The sequence below is a fragment of the Leuciscus leuciscus genome (genome assembly GCF_965113295.1).
Source record: "Leuciscus leuciscus genome assembly, chromosome: 19".
Lineage (NCBI taxonomy): Eukaryota > Metazoa > Chordata > Actinopteri > Cypriniformes > Leuciscidae > Leuciscus > Leuciscus leuciscus.
This window is the reverse complement of record NC_138743.1, coordinates 3,161,929-3,183,905: the sequence shown is the minus strand read 5'-3', so window position 1 is coordinate 3,183,905 and position 21,977 is coordinate 3,161,929. Positions and strand designations below refer to the sequence as shown.

At 40.6% G+C, this 21,977-nt stretch overlaps 1 protein-coding gene and 1 long non-coding RNA gene across 2 annotated transcripts in view; one reads left to right on the top strand and one right to left on the bottom strand.

Moving 5' to 3' along the window:
* The window catches only part of LOC309482129, a 52,449-nt gene that overhangs the window by 3,190 nt on the left and 27,282 nt on the right, over positions 1–21,977 (top strand). The gene's annotated exons all lie outside the window — the stretch shown is intronic.
* The window catches only part of LOC309482077 (GDP-L-fucose synthase-like), a 44,902-nt gene that overhangs the window by 4,539 nt on the left and 18,386 nt on the right, over positions 1–21,977 (bottom strand). Inside the window, exons 1-8 of the mRNA XM_082147299.1 lie at positions 21,876–21,936; positions 18,702–18,838; positions 16,433–16,547; positions 16,191–16,319; positions 12,401–12,474; positions 12,017–12,150; positions 11,401–11,532; positions 3,386–3,465 (exon numbers count right to left, since the gene is read on the bottom strand). Of these exons, the coding sequence (XP_082003425.1) occupies positions 3,386–3,465; positions 11,401–11,532; positions 12,017–12,150; positions 12,401–12,474; positions 16,191–16,319; positions 16,433–16,547; positions 18,702–18,838 (801 nt within the window). The 5' untranslated portion in view covers positions 21,876–21,936. Of the gene's footprint in view, positions 1–3,385; positions 3,466–11,400; positions 11,533–12,016; positions 12,151–12,400; positions 12,475–16,190; positions 16,320–16,432; positions 16,548–18,701; positions 18,839–21,875 lie in introns of the transcript that reaches the window.

Below are 21,977 nucleotides of genomic sequence, written 5' to 3'. Positions count from 1 at the left end.
ATGACATTGAACACAAAATAAAAACAAAACACAAATGTGGCACAATGAAGCAAGTCACCAAACGCAGGTGCTGAGGGGGTGCTAGATCATTGACAGGGGGAGCTGCAATTATATATAGCCTATATATATATATATATATATATATATATATATATATACACTCACCTAAAGGATTATTAGGAACACCATACTAATACTGTGTTTGACCCCCTTTCGCCTTCAGAACTGCCTTAATTCTACGTGGCATTGATTCAACAAGGTGCTGAAAGCATTCTTTAGAAATGTTGGCCCATATTGATAGGATAGCATCTTGCAGTTGATGGAGATTTGTGGGATGCACATCCAGGGCACGAAGCTCCCGTTCCACCACATCCCAAAGATGCTCTATTGGGTTGAGATCTGGTGACTGTGGGGGCCATTTTAGTACAGTGAACTCATTGTCATGTTCAAGAAACCAATTTGAAATGATTCGAGCTTTGTGACATGGTGCATTATCCTGCTGGAAGTAGCCATCAGAGGATGGGTACATGGTGGTCATAAAGGGATGGACATGGTCAGAAACAATGCTCAGGTAGGCCGTGGCATTTAAACGATGCCCAATTGGCACTAAGGGGCTTAAAGTGTGCAAAGAAAACATCGCCCACACCATTACACCACCACCACCAGCCTGCACAGTGGTAACAAGGCATGATGGATCCATGTTCTCATTCTGTTTACGCCAAATTCTGACTCTACCATCTGATTGTCTCAACAGAAATCGAGACTCATCAGACCAGGCAACATTTTTCCAGTCTTCAACTGTCCAATTTTGGTGAGCTCGTGCAAATTGTAGCCTCTTTTTCCTATTTGTAGTGGAGATGAGTGGTACCCGGTGGGGTCTTCTGCTGTTGTAGCCCATCCGCCTCAAGGTTGTGCGTGTTGTGGCTTCACAAATGCTTTGCTGCATACCTCGGTTGTAACGAGTGGTTATTTCAGTCAAAGTTGCTCTTCTATCAGCTTGAATCAGTCGGCCCATTCTCCTCTGACCTCTAGCATCAACAAGGCATTTTCGCCCACAGGACTGCCGCATACTGGATGTTTTTCCCTTTTCACACCATTCTTTGTAAACCCTAGAAATGGTTGTGCGTGAAAATCCCAGTAACTGAGCAGATTGTGAAATACTCAGACCGGCCCGTCTGGCACCAACAACCATGCCACGCTCAAAATTGCTTAAATCACCTTTCTTTCCCATTCTGACATTCAGTTTGGAGTTCAGGAGATTGTCTTGACCAGGACCACACCCCTAAATGCATTGAAGCAACTGCCATGTGATTGGTTGATTAAATAATTGCATTAATGGGAAATTGAACAGGTGTTCCTAATAATCCTTTAGGTGAGTGTATATATATTGATTTCTGTTAACACTAATAAAGTGTCGGCTGCAAAGATGAAGTGAAGATGAAGATGAAGAAATGCACATAAGGGATTACATAATCAGAGAGTAGCCTATTTCTTTTCGTTTTGAATTATTTCGTTTAAAGACATTTCAAGCTTTGTGTATTTGATGCATTTCTCATGTCTGTGAGGCATATGAGTTTCGGTTAACTTAGGATGAGATGCGCTCCAGTTCACATGCAATGCAAGTGACCGCGCCGACGCCTCCATGTCATGATTATATTGTTGTCTATTTGCTTCTTATTCATTAAATCCTTAAATATTATGGTTGATGACAAATTGCTTAAAATTAAGATACAAATTATACAAAACAAAACTTAATGAAGTGGTCAAAATCATGTCTCCCGATATATTGCGCATCCAATCTTTCTCATGCTGTTCACTTTTCATTATCAGCATAGATGGGGAAAAAATAACATTATAATATTGTAACAAATATGAAACTAAATGCGCTTATTTAATGGCTACAACACGTATAGTAGGTCTAAAGACTCTATTTGTACAAATTGCTGCACATTCAATTAATTCTGAATTTTGCACACATAAGTTCAAACTAAGGCATTTATTTGCATATCTGCAACATTTATCAAGTTCACGGATAATTGTGCCTGCATTTATAAATCATTATGATACTAAAATCATAATAAAGTAGGTTATACTATGTACAAAAAATCTGATGTTTATTTACATGTTAAGCATTTTCCTCCCATAGAAAACCATTATAAGAACGCTTAATGTGGCTTAATGCAGATTAGAATTTCCCCTTATTATGTCGAAATAACGACTTATGTCGAAATAACGAGTTATTGTGTTGAAATAAAATAACAGATATTATATCGAAATAACGGCTTATATCGAAATAATGAGATATTATGTCGAAACAACGACTTAATGATGTTCAAAACATGTTAAAAAACGTTTACACACTAACGTAACAACCATTAGTTACATCGGTTTTTGAACGGTAAGATTTTTAAATGTTTTAAAAAAAAGTCTCTTCTGCTCACCAAGGCTTCATTTATTTGATTCAAAATACAGCAAAAACAGTAATATTGTGAAATATTTATACAATTTAAACTGTTTCCCAATTTATAATTTATACAATTTAAACTTTTCTATTTGAATATATTTTAAAATGCAATTTATTTCTGTGTTTTTAACATTGATAATATTCATAAATGTTTCTTGAGCATCAAATCATCATATTAGAATGATTTCTGAAGGATCATGTGACACTGAAGACTGGAGTAATGATGCTGAAAATTCAGCTTTGATCGCAGGAATAAATGACATTTTAAAATATATTCAAATAGAAAAGAGTTATTTTAAATTGTATAAATATTTCACAATATTACTGTTTAAAATATCTTAACTTATAGTTAGTATGTACCAGTGGCCCTTTTTGGGAAATAAGTTAACTTATTACTGTAAAAGCAATAGCCTATAACAAGTAGGCCTACATCTACTAATGTTGAAATGTTTTAAATGTTTTAAAGGCGAAATACATGGGGAAGACGTGTGTATCAGGCGTCTTATTAGGCGATGTGCCAAATTCAGACATCATGATTTTTGTAAACATTTCTCACATACGCCGTCGCCACCAGTTAAATTCCTACTGAGACGTCGCCGTAACGTCGCCGCCGGTCTGTCGTCTCTATTAATCCCATTAAAAAATAGACTCGGACTGACGGTGACGGAAGGGTAGACTGCTCCTTCTCCTTCTTCAGGGTAGTCTTAGAAATGGCACTATCCACTCGTCATAAGTTCACGCCAAAGGAAAACTGTCATTCAAGGACTACTTTTATGGTGCTTTTTTGAAGCTCAACAGTTCAAGAAAAATCTGTAAAGTCTGCAAATTACCTTATTTTGTGATCCACAGAACAACGATTACTGTTGTGTAAAAAAAATTATCCATGAGCATTGAGAAGAGTAATTGTGTGTGAAAGGATACAATCACGTCACTTTTAAAACCCATTGCTTCAACCACAGCGTTCGCAGCGTCCTTTATGGACAATTCATCCTCCTCTCCAACTAAAGAAACAGACAAAGATAAACAAATGAGATATCTCAGATTCATTTAGATTCAGATTTATTTCCTTCATGTGACATTCTGTGTTAATTCCCTTCATGTTTAATCAGTTCACATTTATTCGCCTTTTTGAAGTTTAATAATCACATTATGCCGTATCACGATTACTGTTTTCCATCCCTAAAATGAAGAATTATAATTAATAGTTTTGTTAGACTACTTTAGATCTTCTTTAATATTTTTTAAAAATCTTAAAGGGATAGTTCACCCCAAAAATTACCAACTACCACTTTGACGCTTCAAAAAGGTAAAGAGATCGTGTGAATTGAGCGGTTTAGTCCAAATTTTCTGAAGAGACATGATCGCATTATATGATGAACAGATTGAATTTAGGCTTTTATTCACATATAAACATTAATCAGCGTTACTATTTCCAAACCAGTAATCAGATTAAAGTTACTTAACCAAGTCACTGTGCGTTACTATTTTTGTCATTTTCCTTAATAAAAATATATATTTATTTCTTCTTGCATCTCGGGGAGTGAAGTCACGTATGCGACAAGTCACGTTTTCAGCATGCATGAAGTTCATGTCACGTGTACATACCACGCAGCGACACAAACGTAAACAACAATGGAGGGAGGCGAGAGATGTGCGTTTTCTAGATGGAAATACAGTCACTATTTTGAGTTTGTGTCAGCTAAAGATGACAACATTAAGGTCCGTTGTACACTCTGTGCTGGCGGCGACAAAGTGTTATCTAGCTACAAAAACACTACGTCGAATTTGAAAAAACATCTGGAGTCGCAGCACTGCACAGTCAAACTTATAGAGCAAGTCACAGGTGATGCGAAGCAGAGAGCAGGAGGTCCCCGACCACCCAAACAACAAAAGCTGGACTTCGGTGCAAAACCAGTAAGTGGGGGAGAGTTGAAGAAGTTAGTCGGGCAGTTTGTTGTGGAGGAAATGCTGCCATTAAATACGGTTGACTCGCCCTCGTTTCGTGCCATAATAAACAAGATCCCTACTACTGTCAATGCCGCGCTGCCTCACAGAACAGCTTTTTCTTCTTACATGGAGGAGGAGTATGCAGTGATGGAGAGAAATCTGAAGGCAGCGCTGAATGAGGTCGACTTTGTGTCAACTACCGCAGATATTTGGACTGCTAACAATAGAAGTTATATGGGAGTAACGCTCCACTGGATTAGTAGATCCACATTAGAGCGCAACAAGGCTGCATTGGCATGTAGGAGAATTCGCGGCAGACACACGTATGATGTTATTGGTGCAGAAATCGAAAACATTCACTCTTCGAATGGATTACTACACAAAGTAGTTGCAACAGTGACTGATAATGGATCCAACTTTGTCAAGGCGTTTAATGTTTATCAGCCTCAGCCTGTCACAGAGTCCGATAATGAGACGGAGGAGGGAGAGTCCACCCCCACAAATGATGATGTCACTTTTTTAGATATGTCAGAAATCCTCTCAGCTGTTGATGAAAGTGAATGCCAGCTGTCTCTTCCCCCGCACCACAGGTGTGCTTCACACACCATCAACCTAATTTCCACAAATGATGTAGATAAATATTTAACTTCCAATGCAGAGAGCAAGGCTGTGTATAGGAGCAGCACAGCAAAATGCTCAGCTCTTTGGACCAAATCAAGTAGATCTACCCTTGCATCAGAAACAGTGGAGGAAGTCAGCAAAAGAAAGCTCCTGGTACCAACATCCACAAGGTGGAATTAATTTTTTGATGCTGTTAAGAGAGTTGCAGAAATCCCCATGTGTGAGCTGAATACTCTGTGCACCAAGCTGGGAGTTTAGTGCTTCAAAGAGAAAGAGTACCAGTTTCTGCATGAGTACTGCACCGCCATGAAGCCTCTGACTGCAGCACTTGATATTTTACAAGGTGACTGTCCTTATGGGACTTTACTGCCCACACTTGAAGTTCTGATGCAGAAGACCCTGGATGTGAAAGATGCCCTCTCCAGTATGACTGCAGGCCTTCCAGATGCCATAGTGCAGGTATGTTCCCCTCTTTTAAGCTAGTTAAAATTTCTTGCATCACACTAGTCATGAACATGGAACAGAATATACATTATCATTGCAAAAGAAGATAAAAAAAATACAAATGTCAGTAAGTAACCTAAAACAAAATTAAATCCATAATATTGATCCCACATTAGGCATGATTTGTAAGTAATTCAATGACATAATAAATAGTAGGCCTTGTATGCATTAACATATCAATTATATTTTTCAGGCTATCCAGACCCGTTTTGCCGGTGTGCTGGACGACAAAGATGCCCTTCTCGCAGCAGTCAGTTGTCCAAAATTCAAACTCAGATGGCTGAGAGATGCAGGTAGGAGAGAGCGAGTAAAAGAGCTTCTGACAGCAGAGTGCCGCCGTACAACTGCTCTTGCAGCACAGAGCCCTGCTAGTGTGCCCACCACATCTGCCAGCCAAGGTGAGATGGACTTTTTCACTTTTGAGGCAGAGGCAGAGGAGACCTATTCTGCAGAAAATGAAGTCATGGTTCTTAATGAACCTCATTGGTTCTAGCTGAAGCTCAAACGTGCTGCGTAACACGAGAATGAACCTCATTGGTTCTTGCTGAAGCTCAAACGTGCTGCGTAACACGAGAATGAACCTCATTGGTTCTTGCTGAAGCTCAAACGTGCTGCGTAACACGAGAATGAACCTCAGTCGTTCTAGCTGAAGCTCAAACGTGCTGAGTAACACGAGAATGAACCTCATTGGTTCTTGCTGAAGCTCAAACGTGCTGAGTAACATGAGAATGAACCTCCTTGGTTCTTGCTGAAGCTCAAACGTGCTGCGTAACACGAGAATGAACCTCATTGGTTCTTGCTGAAGCTCAAACGTGCTGAGTAACGAGAATGAACCTCATTGGTTCTTGCTGAAGCTCAAACGTGCTGCGTAATACGAGAATGAACCTCAGTCGTTCTTGCTAAAGCTCAAACGTCCTGCGTAACACGAGAATGAACCTCATTGGTTCTAGCTGAAGCTCAAACGTGCTGCGTAACACGAGAATGAACCTCATTGGTTCTTGCTGAAGCTCAAACGTCCTGCGTAACATGAGAATGAACCTCAGTCGTTCTTGCTGAAGCTCAAACGTCCTGCGTAACACGAGAATGAACCTCATTGATTCTTGTTGAAGCTCAAACGTCCTGCGTAACACGAGAATGAACCTCATTGGTTCTAGCTGAAGCTCAAACGTGCTGCGTAACACGAGAATGAACCTCATTGGTTCTTGCTGAAGCTCAAACGTCCTGCGTAACACGAGAATGAACCTCATTGGTTCTAGCTGAAGCTCAAACGTGCTGTGTAACACGAGAATGAACCACATTGGTTCTTGCTGAAGCTCAAAGGTCCTACGTAACAAGAGAATGAACCTCATTGGTTCTTGCTGAAGCTCAAACGTGCTGCGTAACACGAGAATGAACCTCACTGGTTCTTGCTGAAGCTCAAACGTCCTGCGTAACAAGAGAATGAACCTCATTGGTTCTTGCTGAAGCTCAAAGGTCCCACGTAACAAGAGAATGAACCTCATTGGTTCTTGCTGAAGCTCAAACGTTTTCCGTAACACGAGAATGAACCTCATTGGTTCTTGCTGAAGCTCAAACGTTCTGCATAACACGAGGTTGAACCTCATTGGTTCTTGCTGAAGCTCAAACGTGCTGCGTAACACGAGAATTAACCTCATTGGTTCTTGCAGAAGCTCAAACGTCCTGCGTAACACGAGAATGAACCTCATTGGTTCTTGCTGAAGCTCAAACGTGCTGCGTAACACGAGAATGAACCTCATTTGTTCTTGCTGAAGCTCAAACGTGCTGCGTAACACGAGAATTAACCTCATTGGTTCCTGAGAAGCTCAAACGTGATGCGTAACACGAGAATGAACCTCATTGGTTCTTGCTGAAGCTCAAACGTGCTGCGTAACACGAGAATTAACCTCATTGGTTCCTGAGAAGCTCAAACGTGATGCGTAACACGAAAATGAACCTCATTGGTTCTTGCTGAAGCTCAAACGTGCTGCGTAACACGAGAATGAACCTAATTGGTTCCTGAGAAGCTCAAACGTGCTGCGTAACACGAGAATGAACCTCAGTGGTTCTTGCTGAAGCTCAAACGTGCTGCGTAACACGAGAATGAACCTCATTGGTTCTTGCTGAAGCTCAAACGTGCTGCGTAACACGAGAATGAACCTCAGTGGTTCTTGCTGAAGCTCAAACGTGCTGCGTAACACGAGAATGAACCTCATTGGTTCTTGCTGAAGCTCAAACGTGCTGCGTAACACGAGAATTAACCTCATTGGTTCCTGAGAAGCTCAAACGTGATGCGTAACACGAAAATGAAACTCATTGGTTCTTGCAGAAGCTCAAACGTGCTGCGTAACACGAGAATGAACCTCAGTGGTTCTTGCTGAAGCTCAAACGTGCTGCGTAACACGAGAATGAACCTCATTTGTTCTTGCTGAAGCTCAAACGTGCTGCATAACACGAGAATGAACCTCAGTGGTTCTTGCTGAAGCTCAAACGTGCTGCGTAACACGAGAATGAACCTCAGTGGTTCTTGCTGAAGCTCAAACGTGCTGCGTAACACGAGAATGAACCTCAGTGGTTCCTGAGAAGCTCAAACGTGATGCGTAACAAGAGAATGAACCTCATTGGTTCTTGCTGAAGCTCAAACGTGCTGCGTAACACGAGAATGAACCTCATTGGTTCTTGCTGAAGCTCAAACGTGCTGCGTAACACGAGAATGAACCTCAGTGGTTCTTGCTGAAGCTCAAACGTGCTGCGTAACACGAGAATGAACCTCATTGGTTCTTGCTGAAGCTCAAACGTGCTGCGTTACACGAGAATTAACCTCATTGGTTCCTGAGAAGCTCAAACGTGATGCGTAACACAAAAATGAACCTCATTGGTTCTTGCAGAAGCTCAAACGTGCTGCGTAACACGAGAATGAACCTCAGTGGTTCTTGCTGAAGCTCAAACGTGCTGCGTAACACGAGAATGAACCTCATTGGTTCTTGCTGAAGCTCAAACGTGCTGCGTAACATGAGAATGAACCTCATTGGTTCTTGCTGAAGCTCAAAGGTCCCATGTAACAAGAGAATGAACCTCATTGGTTCTTGCTGAAGCTCAAACGTTTTCCGTAACACGAGAATGAACCTCATTGGTTCTTGCTGAAGCTCAAACGTTCTGCATAACACGAGGTTGAACCTCATTGGTTCTTGCTGAAGCTCAAACGTGCTGCGTAACACGAGAATTAACCTCATTGGTTCTTGCAGAAGCTCAAACGTCCTGCGTAACACGAGAATGAACCTCATTGGTTCTTGCTGAAGCTCAAACGTGCTGCGTAACACGAGAATGAACCTCATTTGTTCTTGCTGAAGCTCAAACGTGCTGCGTAACACGAGAATTAACCTCATTGGTTCCTGAGAAGCTCAAACGTGGTGCGTAACACGAGAATGAACCTCATTGGTTCTTGCTGAAGCTCAAACGTGCTGCGTAACACGAGAATTAACCTCATTGGTTCCTGAGAAGCTCAAACGTGATGCGTAACACGAAAATGAACCTCATTGGTTCTTGCTGAAGCTCAAACGTGCTGCGTAACACGAGAATGAACCTAATTGGTTCCTGAGAAGCTCAAACGTGCTGCGTAACACGAGAATGAACCTCAGTGGTTCTTGCTGAAGCTCAAACGTGCTGCGTAACACGAGAATGAACCTCATTGGTTCTTGCTGAAGCTCAAACGTGCTGCGTAACACGAGAATGAACCTCAGTGGTTCTTGCTGAAGCTCAAACGTGCTGCGTAACACGAGAATGAACCTCATTGGTTCTTGCTGAAGCTCAAACGTGCTGCGTAACACGAGAATTAACCTCATTGGTTCCTGAGAAGCTCAAACGTGATGCGTAACACGAAAATGAACCTCATTGGTTCTTGCAGAAGCTCAAACGTGCTGCGTAACACGAGAATGAACCTCAGTGGTTCTTGCTGAAGCTCAAACGTGCTGCGTAACACGAGAATGAACCTCATTGGTTCTTGCTGAAGCTCAAACGTGCTGCATAACACGAGAATGAACCTCAGTGGTTCTTGCTGAAGCTCAAACGTGCTGCGTAACACGAGAATGAACCTCAGTGGTTCTTGCTGAAGCTCAAACGTGCTGCGTAACACGAGAATGAACCTCAGTGGTTCCTGAGAAGCTCAAACGTGATGCGTAACAAGAGAATGAACCTCATTGGTTCTTGCTGAAGCTCAAACGTGCTGCGTAACACGAGAATGAACCTCATTGGTTCTTGCTGAAGCTCAAACGTGCTGCGTAACACGAGAATGAACCTCAGTGGTTCTTGCTGAAGCTCAAACGTTCTGCCTAACACGAGAATGAACCTCAGTGGTTCTTGCTGAAGCTCAAACGTGCTGCGTAACACGAGAATGAACCTCATTGGTTCTTGCTGAAGCTCAAACGTGCTGCGTTACACGAGAATTAACCTCATTGGTTCCTGAGAAGCTCAAACGTGTTGCGTAACACAAAAATGAACCTCATTGGTTCTTGCAGAAGCTCAAACGTGCTGCGTAACACGAGAATGAACCTCAGTGGTTCTTGCTGAAGCTCAAACGTGCTGCGTAACACGAGAATGAACCTCATTGGTTCTTGCTGAAGCTCAAACGTGCTGCGTAACATGAGAATGAACCTTAGTGGTTCCTGAGAAGCTCAAACGTGATGCGTAACAAGAGAATGAACCTCATTGGTTCTTGCTGAAGCTCAAACGTGCTGCGTAACACGAGAATTAACCTCATTGGTTCTTGCTGAAGCTCAAACGTGCTGCGTAACACGACAATGAACCTCAGTGGTTCTTGCTGAAGCTCAACATGCTGCCTAACACGAGAATGAACCTCAGTGGTTCTTGCTGAAGCTCAAACGTGCTGCGTAACACGAGAATGAACCTCATTGGTTCTTGCTGAAGCTCAAACGTGCTGCGTAACACGAGAATTAACCTCATTGGTTCCTGAGAAGCTCTAACGTGATGCGTAACACGAGAATGAACGTCAGTGGTTCTTGCTGAAGCTCAAACGTGCTGCGTAACAGGAGAATGAACCTCATTGGTTCTTGCTGAAGCTCAAACGTGCTGCGTAACACGAGAATGAACCTCAGTGGTTCTTGCTGAAGCTCAAACGTGCTGCGTAACACGAGAATGAACCTCAATGGTTCTTGCTGAAGCTCAAACGTGCTGCGTAACACGAGAATGAACCTCAGTGGTTCTTGCTGAAGCTCAAACGTGCTGCGTAACACGAGAATGAACCTAAGTGGTTCCTGAGAAGCTCAAACGTGATGCGTAACAAGAGAATGAACCTCATTGGTTCTTGCTGAAGCTCAAATGTGCTGCGTAACACGAGAATGAACCTCAGTGGTTCTTGCTGAAGCTCAAACGTGCTGCGTAACACGAGAATGAACCTCAGTGGTTCCTGAGAAGCTCAAACGTGATGCGTAACAAGAGAATGAACCTCATTGGTTCTCGCACGTCAAGCGAAAACGAACATGCTTGAGCTTCCGTTTACCATGACTGATGTGTGAGTTGATGGATGTTTATATGAGAATAAAAGCCTAAATTCAATCTGTTCATCATATAAAGCGATCGTGTCTCTTCAGAAAATGTTGTAGTCAACCGCTCAATTCATACGGATTAGTTTTACGATCTCTTTATGAACTTTTTGAAGCGTCAAAGTGGTAGTTGCGTAGCTGTTAATGGAGGGACAGAAATCTCTCCGATTTCATCAAAAATATCTTCATTTATGTTCCGAAGATGAACGAAAGTCTTACGGGTTTGGAACGACATGAGGGCAGGTAATTAATGGAAGAATATTCAATCTTGAGTGAACTAACTCACTAAATTTGACACGGGTCGAGTACCTGACAGAATGATGGGCTCCACCTCGTCATAATCCCTCAAAACCCACAGAAACAGACGAGCCAGATCCAGAGAGTAGATGAACTGCCGTAGAGGACGACCTGAACCCCAGACCTGCAGAGGTTTACCTTCCTCTACAAAACACACAAACACACGCAACACGTTTAACATGTGAACAGAACTCTGCTTGAATGAGGCTCTAGATCAAGTGTGTCACACACAGAAAAGTGAAGCCAAAACATTTTGCGTCAGTCCGAATGGGACGTGAGCCAAAAATAAATAAATAAAAATAAATCGAATTATACCTTAAAGATGATTTCTGTCATTTTGGGTACTTCTCATCACACTGGCATATGCTCAAGTGTTTTTCCAATAAGTTTGGTTTTAGTTAGTTATTTAATGCTATAAAAATGGGTGTAATGTCATGATTGACAGCTGTGCTTGCGATTGCAGGAGTGGGAGTATCGGGCAGGATCTGGCTCCATCTCAGGATCACTACAGCTCAGACTCTGGCTTCAAATGATGTAACAGTGCACAAATGTCAACCGCCATTTCTGGGATATTTTGGCTTCATTTTTCTATGGTCTGGATCCTTCCAGAAAGTTAAACGCGTCTCACTCTTTGCCAGGTATGTCTTGTGGATCAATCCTGGAAGCACGTGACCGTCCTCAATGTTGAAGTTATCATGTGGTCCAAAAACATTGGTGGGGATGACGGCTGTGTATCTCCGACCGTACTTCTCAAAGCACGACCTAATGGACAAACACACAATGATTTGTTTCTTTCATTTATGAAAGTTATTAACAACCATTTCGACCCCAAATCAAATAATGATGCACCTATTTTGACAATCACACACATTCATCACAAATTCTCACCACTGTCATAAAATAATAATTCATTATATACATCGAAAATACTTTTTTTCAAAATGTGGTGACAGACATGCTTTCATGTGATACACCCAAGAAAATCTCATAACCAATGAACTTTGACACTGACCTGTTGTGGACATCAATCATGCGTTTGGCGTAGGCATAACCGAAATTAGACTCATGTGGCGGACCGTTGTGGATCTGAAACAGAGCGAGAGAGAAACACGTCTTTATAGATGACAAAAAATATAGGACAGTACCAAACAAAAAGTGTCTAATCATCATCTCCCTCAAATCATAACACAATTCGAGTGGATGATCTTGTAGAAAATAAACTTGGAGCCCTCCCTAGCTCTACAGCGCCCCACAGTTTTCCAATGTAAATCTGTGGTGAAAAATGGAACTGCAGCGCGCTCTAATTGAGAGCCTTTGGGGAATTTGTGGCAGTCTGAAGCTTCAGACCAAGACTATATCAATCTGCTTCAGTTATGTGAATATTCTGCATCAGGTCAGTAACTAGACTTGTCTGTTCTTCGAATCAAATTACTGAAAGTTTAAACGTGCTAATGTTAATAGCCTTTATATATAGCCTTTATTTACAATATATTCTGTTGTGTTTGTTTTATGTTTGTTCTGAGAATAGAAATACAAAGTTCTGTAATGAAACTCTAGATAGTGCAGGCTAATATGTCCTTAAATCAAACTCTTGCAATCACATCATTATCTATATGGCACAGCTGATTGGTTCCTGCTGTATCAGTAGCCAATGAGCTCACCGTTCAAACCTCAAATACTTGGTTAGTATTTGCCTCAGCAGTGCAGCGCTCTTTCAGAAACCCTACACCTTTCTCAGCTCCACCTGTATAGATCAGATACGGGTAATTCATGTAATGAATTCGTGTAATGTTTCATCACCGGACTCGCGCTCGGATTCATATGGTAAAATCGACGTCATTGTTACTGTCTTTACAGCTCAATCGCTGAGCTTAAGGAAGCCTCTGGACAGCGCTGACGTTCAGTTATGGTAATAGGCATGTAGCTTCCTACAGGCGCTGTACGCGGTAGACCAATCACAACAGACTGGGCCGTCTGGCCAATCAGAGCAGGGCAGCTTTCGGAAAGGATGGATTTAGAGAGACTGATTCATCTGAGTCATTTGAGAATCATTGAAAAATGTGGTGATGTGCAATGTATATTATGAGAAAATGAAACTGTTTTATGACTTTTGATGCATGTAAACCTGTTGTAAACCTCGAAAACAAAATTAGGAGCCTTTAAAATAGCATAATATGGGCACTTAAAGCAATACTAAGATAGCATTCTATGAGAGTGTCATGTGTACTCAAAGGGGTCATATAATGGTACATGCACTTTTACAAGTTGATTGTACTAAAAAGTGTGTTGGTAGTGCCTGTACACAACCATCATATAATGATAAAAATCCATCCAGTGTTTTTTTGTTTTTTTAATCTCCTTATATGTTTTCCCGTGTCTCAAATCGAGCCGTCTGACCGTGTGACGTCACAAGGTTGGACCCCCCTCCCACGATTGTTAATTGACAGCAGCGTTTCAACACAGACCCGCCCTGAGCGAGCTGTCATCATAGTTCATGCAGACATTGTTGATACGCAGGAGCAGAATGGCATCTAAGCGATTGTGGCGTTCTGTTCTTGGGTGTAATAACGAACACAGCAGTCATTTTGATGTTCCTAAATCCGAACTGCTGAAGACGCAGTGGCTCACGATCAACGCAGTGGCTCATGATCAACGTCAATGCTTTCAGTTTTGCGCGAATCATTTCTCACCAGACTGCTTTATAAACGAGGGTCAGTATACATCAGTAAACACATAGCGTTCGTATCTCACTACTCTACCCTGCCAGTACATACAAAGATAGATCAAAGTGACATTACGTTAACCAACCATTCAGAAACGTCCTGTTCGAGCCTTAATTGTCGAACTTCTTCGGGGCCGTCATCTTGTTTCGGGTCCTATTCCGGTTCAAATTGAGACGGTTGCACTGTGTCCTCAGAGACTCCTGCTGCCATTATTTCTCCAAAATATACCCTCAACTGTTGTCAAGGCAACACTCCACGTGTGTTGTGTCAAAACACCCCACAGAACAGAGGGGGCGGGGTCAGCAAAGCTCATTATCATTTAAAGACACATGCACTTAAATGGCGTGCTGAAAACAGAGCTGTTTTTGACCAGGTAAAATGAGTGTTTTCTTACAATACTAATGAGAATTTTTTATTAAATTATATTACAAACTTTTCATTTAGACCCTAAAGAATCATATTAACTTGTACAAAAATGGCATTATATGACCCCTTTAAGACCTGACAATCCACATTAGAGCGCCACCGCAGGCTGAATAACACAAAGACGTTAGACTTCTGCCAAAAGTGTGTCTTATAAAGCTTACAAAATGTTTATCATAAACTGCCGCAAAGACCCAGAATCTGCCCTACCTAAATTTACGGTCAGGAGCCGCTACTGAACTTGACCCATTGGATTCTAATGATTCAGCAGAGGAAGTCTGAGTTACAGACACATGTTTTCATATGACAATGAATCATAGAAGGAAAATTGATCATGTTATAAGCCCTAAAAAGAAATGCTAAATATAAACTATCCCAACATCTGCCAATTAAAGTTGCATTCTGAAAAAAAAGGTGCAAATCTGTCTTGGTACCCTTTCAAAAGGTATACCTTTGTACCTAAAGAGTGCATATTAGTACCTCAAAGGTACATATTGGTACAAAACAATTACATATTGGTAAATGGTACATATTATAACCTTTTTTAAAGGGAACTATTATGGCCCTTTTCACAAGATGTAATATAAGTCTCTGTTGTCCCCAGAATGTGTCTGTAAAATTTCAGCTCAAAATACTGATAATAGATTATCATAGCTTGTCCAAATTGTCCCTTTTTGGGTGAGAGCAAAAACATGCTGTTTTCGTGTGTGTCTCTTTAAATGCAAATTACCTGCTGCTCTCCGCCCCCTTTCCAGAAGAGGGAGTGGCCTTAACAGCTCGTGCCGATCCTACAGCGATAACACATCAGGAGAAGCAATATGACTGACAACGTCAATACAGGTGTTCAGCCCTATATGTATGACCCTGAGTTGGACATAGATGTAGGAGAGACTCTGGCAGTAGCAACAACTTTGAGAATAATAGTTGTGTAACAACACTATGCAGCTCTGAAGAGTCTGTCTGGCAACCAACATCCCAAACAACTTTTTAGCTAAAACTGCTTTGTATTGACCCTTGCTTACAAAGCAGTCTGGTGTCAAATGATTAGCGCAGACATGAACGATTTTAGGTAACTTGAGGGGCACATTCCCATCATAAACAAATTTAATTCACTGCGTCTTCAGTGACTCAGTTGCCGGAAGTAAATGCTCACTCTTACATCCAACAACAACACACCTGGCTTTCTTAATAGGAAACTGAGACATTTTTCGTATCACTACAGCTGCTCCAGCGCATAGAAAATGGCAGATTGTGTACAGCCCACTGTGGGCGGGTCTATGCTAATAGGGCAGAGTCTGTCAGCAGTCATGGGTGGGGCCTAGGCATTTTGTGACATCACAAAAGGTAGAATCTGCAAATGGATTGTTTTGAGACACTGCTTATGATTTATGGGGATTAAATGAGTTGGTGGATTTTTACCATTGGTTGTTTACACACTGCTGACACACATTTATGTTCAAAGTGAATTTTGCTTAATTGGGTCCCCCTTAAAGGGCGGCAGTGACTGCTTTTGTAACGTTTATTCAAAGAGAGTGTGTGTGTGTGTGTGTGTGTGTGTGTGTGTGTGTGTGTGTGTGTGTGTGTGTGTGTGTGTGTGTGTGTGTGTGTGTGTGTGTATGTGTGTGTGTGTGTGTGTGTGTGAGAGAGAGAGTTTACCATGGTCTCATCTATCGGGTATGTAGTTTTATCTGGGAATATACAAGTGGACAGGCAAGAAACGACCTTCACCACCCCAAACTCATGAGCCGTCTGCAGAACGTTGTCATTGACAAATACATTATTCCTCTGAAAACAACAAACAAATACAGTCAATTTACAGTTCACTTATTCAACAGTGATATTTCCAAGCTTTTATTACATATTTCCAATGTTATTTAATAATAATTATTAATAATTACCCAGAAGTCCAGGTTCTGTCTCATATTTTTGTAGAGCCCGCCCACCATGGCGGCCAAATGAATAACGTGTGTCGGACGATGCTTCTGGAAGACTGATCTCGTCTCTTCAGGGCTCCTGAAACGGCACATGTAGAAATGCAGTTATCAACTTATCATGCAATACAAATAGACAATAAGCAATCAAATAAAAGCTTTCTAAAATCCAGAGAAACATAAATGAATTTATACACTGGCAGTATGGCAATTTTTCTATTTCGTGAATACCACAATATATAAATAACCATGGGCATGGCTAACTCAAGTTTAACTCAAGTGCAAGAATGCTTAAAGTTTTTACACGAAAAGAGTAATTAAGAATGTAATAGACAAACGAGAAAGTAAAGCACGGGTGTTAAAGAGTTCTGGGTGTGCTCTGATACCAGTCTTTCATTTGAAAGTCACATTTCTAGCACCTGTAAAACAGCATTTTTCCATCTTAAAAATATATCTAAATTATGACATAAGCTCTCAAATACAATTGCAGAAAGGTTAGTTCATAAGCTCAAGGCTAGTATATTGGATTACTGGGTGGTTGCCCTGCACGCTTAATAAACAAACTCCAGCTGGTCCAAAACGCAGCAGCTCGAGTTCTTACCAGAACCAGGAAGCATGACCATATCAGCCCAGTTCTGTCAACACTGCATTGGCTCCCTATTAAGCATTGTATACATTTTAAAATCCTGCTTATTACTTACAAAGCACTAAATGGTTTATCTCCCTAGTTACTAGGGCAGGCTCTTAACACATTATAGTCCTTCACGTCTATTGCAATCTCAAAATTCTGGCCAGTTGATAATAATACCTAGAATATCAAAATCAACTGCGTGCGGTAGATCCTTCTCCTATTTAGCACCTAAACTCTGGAACAGTCTTCCTAACTTCGTTCGGGAAGCAGACACACTCTGTCGGTTTAAATCTAGACTAAATACATCTTTTTAACCTGGCTTACACATAACACGTTATCAATTTATATTACTCAGATCAGTTAAATGATTGTTAGACTGCATAAATCAGGTCAACCGGAACTAGGAACACTTACTACAACACCCAATGTACTTGTTACATCGTAAGAAGAATGGCATCTACGCTAATATTAGTCTCCCTGTTTATCCTGAGGTTACCTTAGTCATCCATATCCGGGCCGTATCCAGACCAGATGGTGGACCTGTGCAATATGACAACAACGCAGCCCTGAATGTCAGCAGAGACCGTGTCAACTAGACAATCCCCTTTGAAGATCTCGTCGACACGACAGCCATCGGCACAGATCCTCAACAAAGACCACAAGAACCAAGTCCTCATACAGACCTATGACCAACTTCGTCTCCATACTGGCGTGAAGAATCTGATCTTCAAGCAAATGGAACTGGATTAAAAATGTGAATGCTCCCGGTCCACAATCTAACTTCTGACCTGTAATCGGTGGTCTAGTCTACGTGATACGCAGGTATACTCCATATACCCACAAGGAAAGGCCAAGGATTTCCATCTACCCACTTAAAAAATCGTGAGGATACGTAACAACTTCGTTTTGTGTCAGAACTTTCACTCTTTCATTCATAAACTCATCCCGTCTGTGTTTGCGAAGCGACACGGATCGAATCGCGGGAATCCATTCACAAATGGAACTTGGCCATTTTGAATGAATAAATCAAAAGTAGGGCTGTACAATGAATCAAATCTCGATAGGGACTAGTGTCTGTGAATATTAAAGTTCAAAGACACTGCAATTGTTCTACGCGTCTCTGGGAATGAGCGCTCAATGTGTGTTCCACTACACACACACTGAAGCATGCGTGACGCTCGTGGTGTTTTCAGCATTTCACTGCATTGAGACATGATGTAGGCTAGACATGCACTTCAACGAGCTGCTATGAGAGAATTCACTTCACAAGAATGTCACCATTTCATTTGATAAAACTATCGTCATTCATTTGTATCATATACAGACAGAAACTGTAATGTCTTTACGACAAGACAGTGTCAAAATAAAAGTTTGGGGGGGGGGGGGGGGGGGGGGGGGGGGAATCACAGGATCACAGTATACTCACTACAAAAAACTAGACTACACCACTGCCTGTAATGCTCCCTGAATCATAATCATACTCTGTTCATTCGTTGGTCAGAGGAAATCTGGACCCCCAACTGAGAAAGTATGCCATAATATATGATATGATTGTGTTGTTTAACTGGTGTGACGTCTCATGAGTGTTTGTTCAGGATCTCTTACATGAGATTGGCATCTTTGGATGAGAGGAATATCCACTCTTCTCCTTCTCTCGCTTCACCCTCTTTCACCACTCGCTCTATCGCTCGTCCCACCAGTCCACTGCCACCCGTCACCAACACACGCATTGGCCCGTCCATCTAAAAGAGAGAGAGAGATAAGGATTGAAGAACACTTCAGGGGTTAACTAATGTGTAAAAACAGGAACTACTGTAAATAATCAAGTATCTAGTATCAAGTATTTGAAGAAAAATTCCTATTAAACGCCTCAGATGTAAAGTTATTCGCTGTCAAAGTGACGCCAAAATGAATGGGAGTCAATGGAAATGCTAACGCAAGTGAAGTTCTGCTACAAGATGGCGGCACGCGGCCGGCTTCAGCTTCCAGTCGATATATTACCCGCCTGGACTTTACCAATCGGCGATTGGCTCTTATTTAGAAGGCGGGACTTATTCCGCCATATTGAGCGTTGCACTTTTCCCCATTCAAAACAATTTGAGTAACGCATCTTGTGTTATTCTATAGTCTTTGCTAACGTTCTGGAAAGGTTCTCTCAAAGTAATGAGCAAAGGTTATTTCAGTAACATTAATAGAATGTTTGTCAAAGTTATCTGGTCTTTAAAAAATGTTCTCAAAACGTCAGCACAAAAACATTATCTTTTGTGGATGGACACATAAATAGGATTTTTTTTTTTTTTTTTTAAATAGACGTTTTGAACATTCAGAGAACACAACTTTTCATAACTTCATGGAAATGTTAACAAAACATTCTTAGAACATATGTCTGTTAGCTGGTTTGACACGCAAGTTCCTAAATGTGCATGAAAAAAAAATGGAAAAAAAAACAGACACTTTCAATGCTTTCATCAAGTTATTAACTCTATTATTGACCAAGCTCTTCTCAATACATTTGTTATTGTACAAACTGCTTATGATGATGCTTTTTTGGCATTTTAGAGTTTTCAAATCCTTAAATGTTTTTTCAACAATCTTGTAAGTTATGTCCAATGAAGATTAAGAAAAATGTATGCATCACAAGATAAAACTAAATTGTAGTAAACTACTACTGATGTATATTATTTTGTCTCTGTGATTAACAATTTAATTATTATTATTATTATTATTATTTGTTATTCACATCATCCAATGACATTTATTAATAATATATTCATAACTTCACATTATTAAATGTATAAAACTTGGTAGTCGGACTCGGACAGCCACCTTGACCAGAAAGACCATTTTCACTACAGCTGAGCAGTGAAAAGCATTATTTTTTTTTGCCTTTAGCCCTTTAACCCCATGGGACTCATCTGATACATTACATTTCTTTATCCATCTCATAAAAGCACAACAGTATTTTTCTAAATAGTTTATTTTATCTTAGTAAAATATTTTTTTGTTGTTATTTTTTTGTCTCCACAGCTCACAATGAACTACACCGGTGAAACCGGTAAGGTAAAGCAAGTTTATCCACTGACACTGGCACAGGCGGTTGGAAAATAAGTTGGAAGTAGGCCTAGGCTATCTAATGATTCTAATCACACCAGTTTTCAGGCTTTGTTAAACAAAACTCAAAATACTGAACTGAACGACCACGAACACGGAACCATAAGGCCGGCGACACACTGGCTGCGTGGCGTGTCCGTTTTTATTCCGGCTCCCATGTTAACAGGTTAGAGCTTGCACACTACCAGCGTGATATGCATGCTAGAAATAGAACCGCCTATTTTTCACGCGACACGCAAGCGTGTTGGAAGCGTTTCCAGGCAAAATAGAATGGGAAAAGATGTTTGTATGTCATTTTGACATGAATACATATTAATAAATGACATTTTGATGTTTGAAAGTTTAGGTTTTGACATAAATGCAGATATAAATGTAATTAAAAAAATATGATCGATTTTCAAATATTGCACCTGTCAATACAGAACGAAATATTATGTTGCCTATTTTGCCGTCAATACTGCTGACGTTGTCTTTGCTGCTATATATTTATGTTTAACATTAACTATATAGGCCTTACTCTTACAATTACTCTTAAAAGTGTACACTTGCAGATGTTGATTATAATGAATTTACTGTTAGGTCCATAAATAATAATAGGGACAAACAAGTATATAATTTTTTAACATAATAATAATAACTTTATTTTATATAGCGCCTTTAAAAGTAGCATCTCAAAGCTCTTTACATAAAAATATGAAATTAAAAGATACACATAACAGTGCAGGCAGTAAAAAACTAACCAAACAATCAAAAAAAAAAAAAAAAAAAAAGTCAACTGTGATATATGACTGATCCGTGATATATGACTGATTGCAAACTGTGCAATATGACTAATTAAAAATTAACCACAAAACATGCTAAATGGGGGATATCTATATCTAGCATACAACATTTTTTTTTTTAAATGGCCAGAACGTCGACATCTCTCAGTTGCTGAATGTCGCGCAACAACGTTTCTACAGCACTGTCGCGTCTTACAATTCTACGTTGTTACAATGTTGCGAGCACGTATCGACGTTGCCATAGCAGAAATGCAACGTGCCACAGACGTTGCCACAACGCAAATGTGTTTGCTGGGTATTGGCTTTTACTGATAAAACAGACACTTTACTCTTGTTCAATTTATTTCAAACATCAAAATGTCATTTATAAATATGTATTCGTGTCAAAATGACATATAAACATCTTTTGCCTGGAAACGCTTCCGTGAAAAATAGGCGTCGGTTGTGTTTCTAGCATGCACGCGTTTCCGCGTCTGAGACGCGCGTGCACAGGCAGTGTGCAAGCTCTAACCTGTTAACATGGGAGCCGAAATAAAAACAGACACGCCACGCAGCCAGTGTGTAGCCGGCATAACGATGAATCATTGACACACACTGTGAAACTGGTCAAACAGAAACTGATCACAGTCAAAAGTTAACTAATTCAAAATTGAACATACACGTGACGCACTCCTTGTAAAGTTAACCCATTACGGTTGAGGTATCAATATGACCAAAAAACACAATATACAGTCAAAAAATACAATGAATGTGAAAAACTTATTTTGAGCTTAAAAAAAATAAATCATTTTCTACAGCTTAAACAACTGCTAATCGAACAAACCCTCACATCTGATGAATTGTGTATTAGATTGTGTATTAATTCTCTTAATAACTAATAAATTACCTGCTCTCTGGCTGTCGCTCTGTGAGTTCTGAAGAAATGTTAAAAAGTATTAGTTTATGTACTTACACACACCTACCAGGGGCGGAGCCAGACATTGTGAAC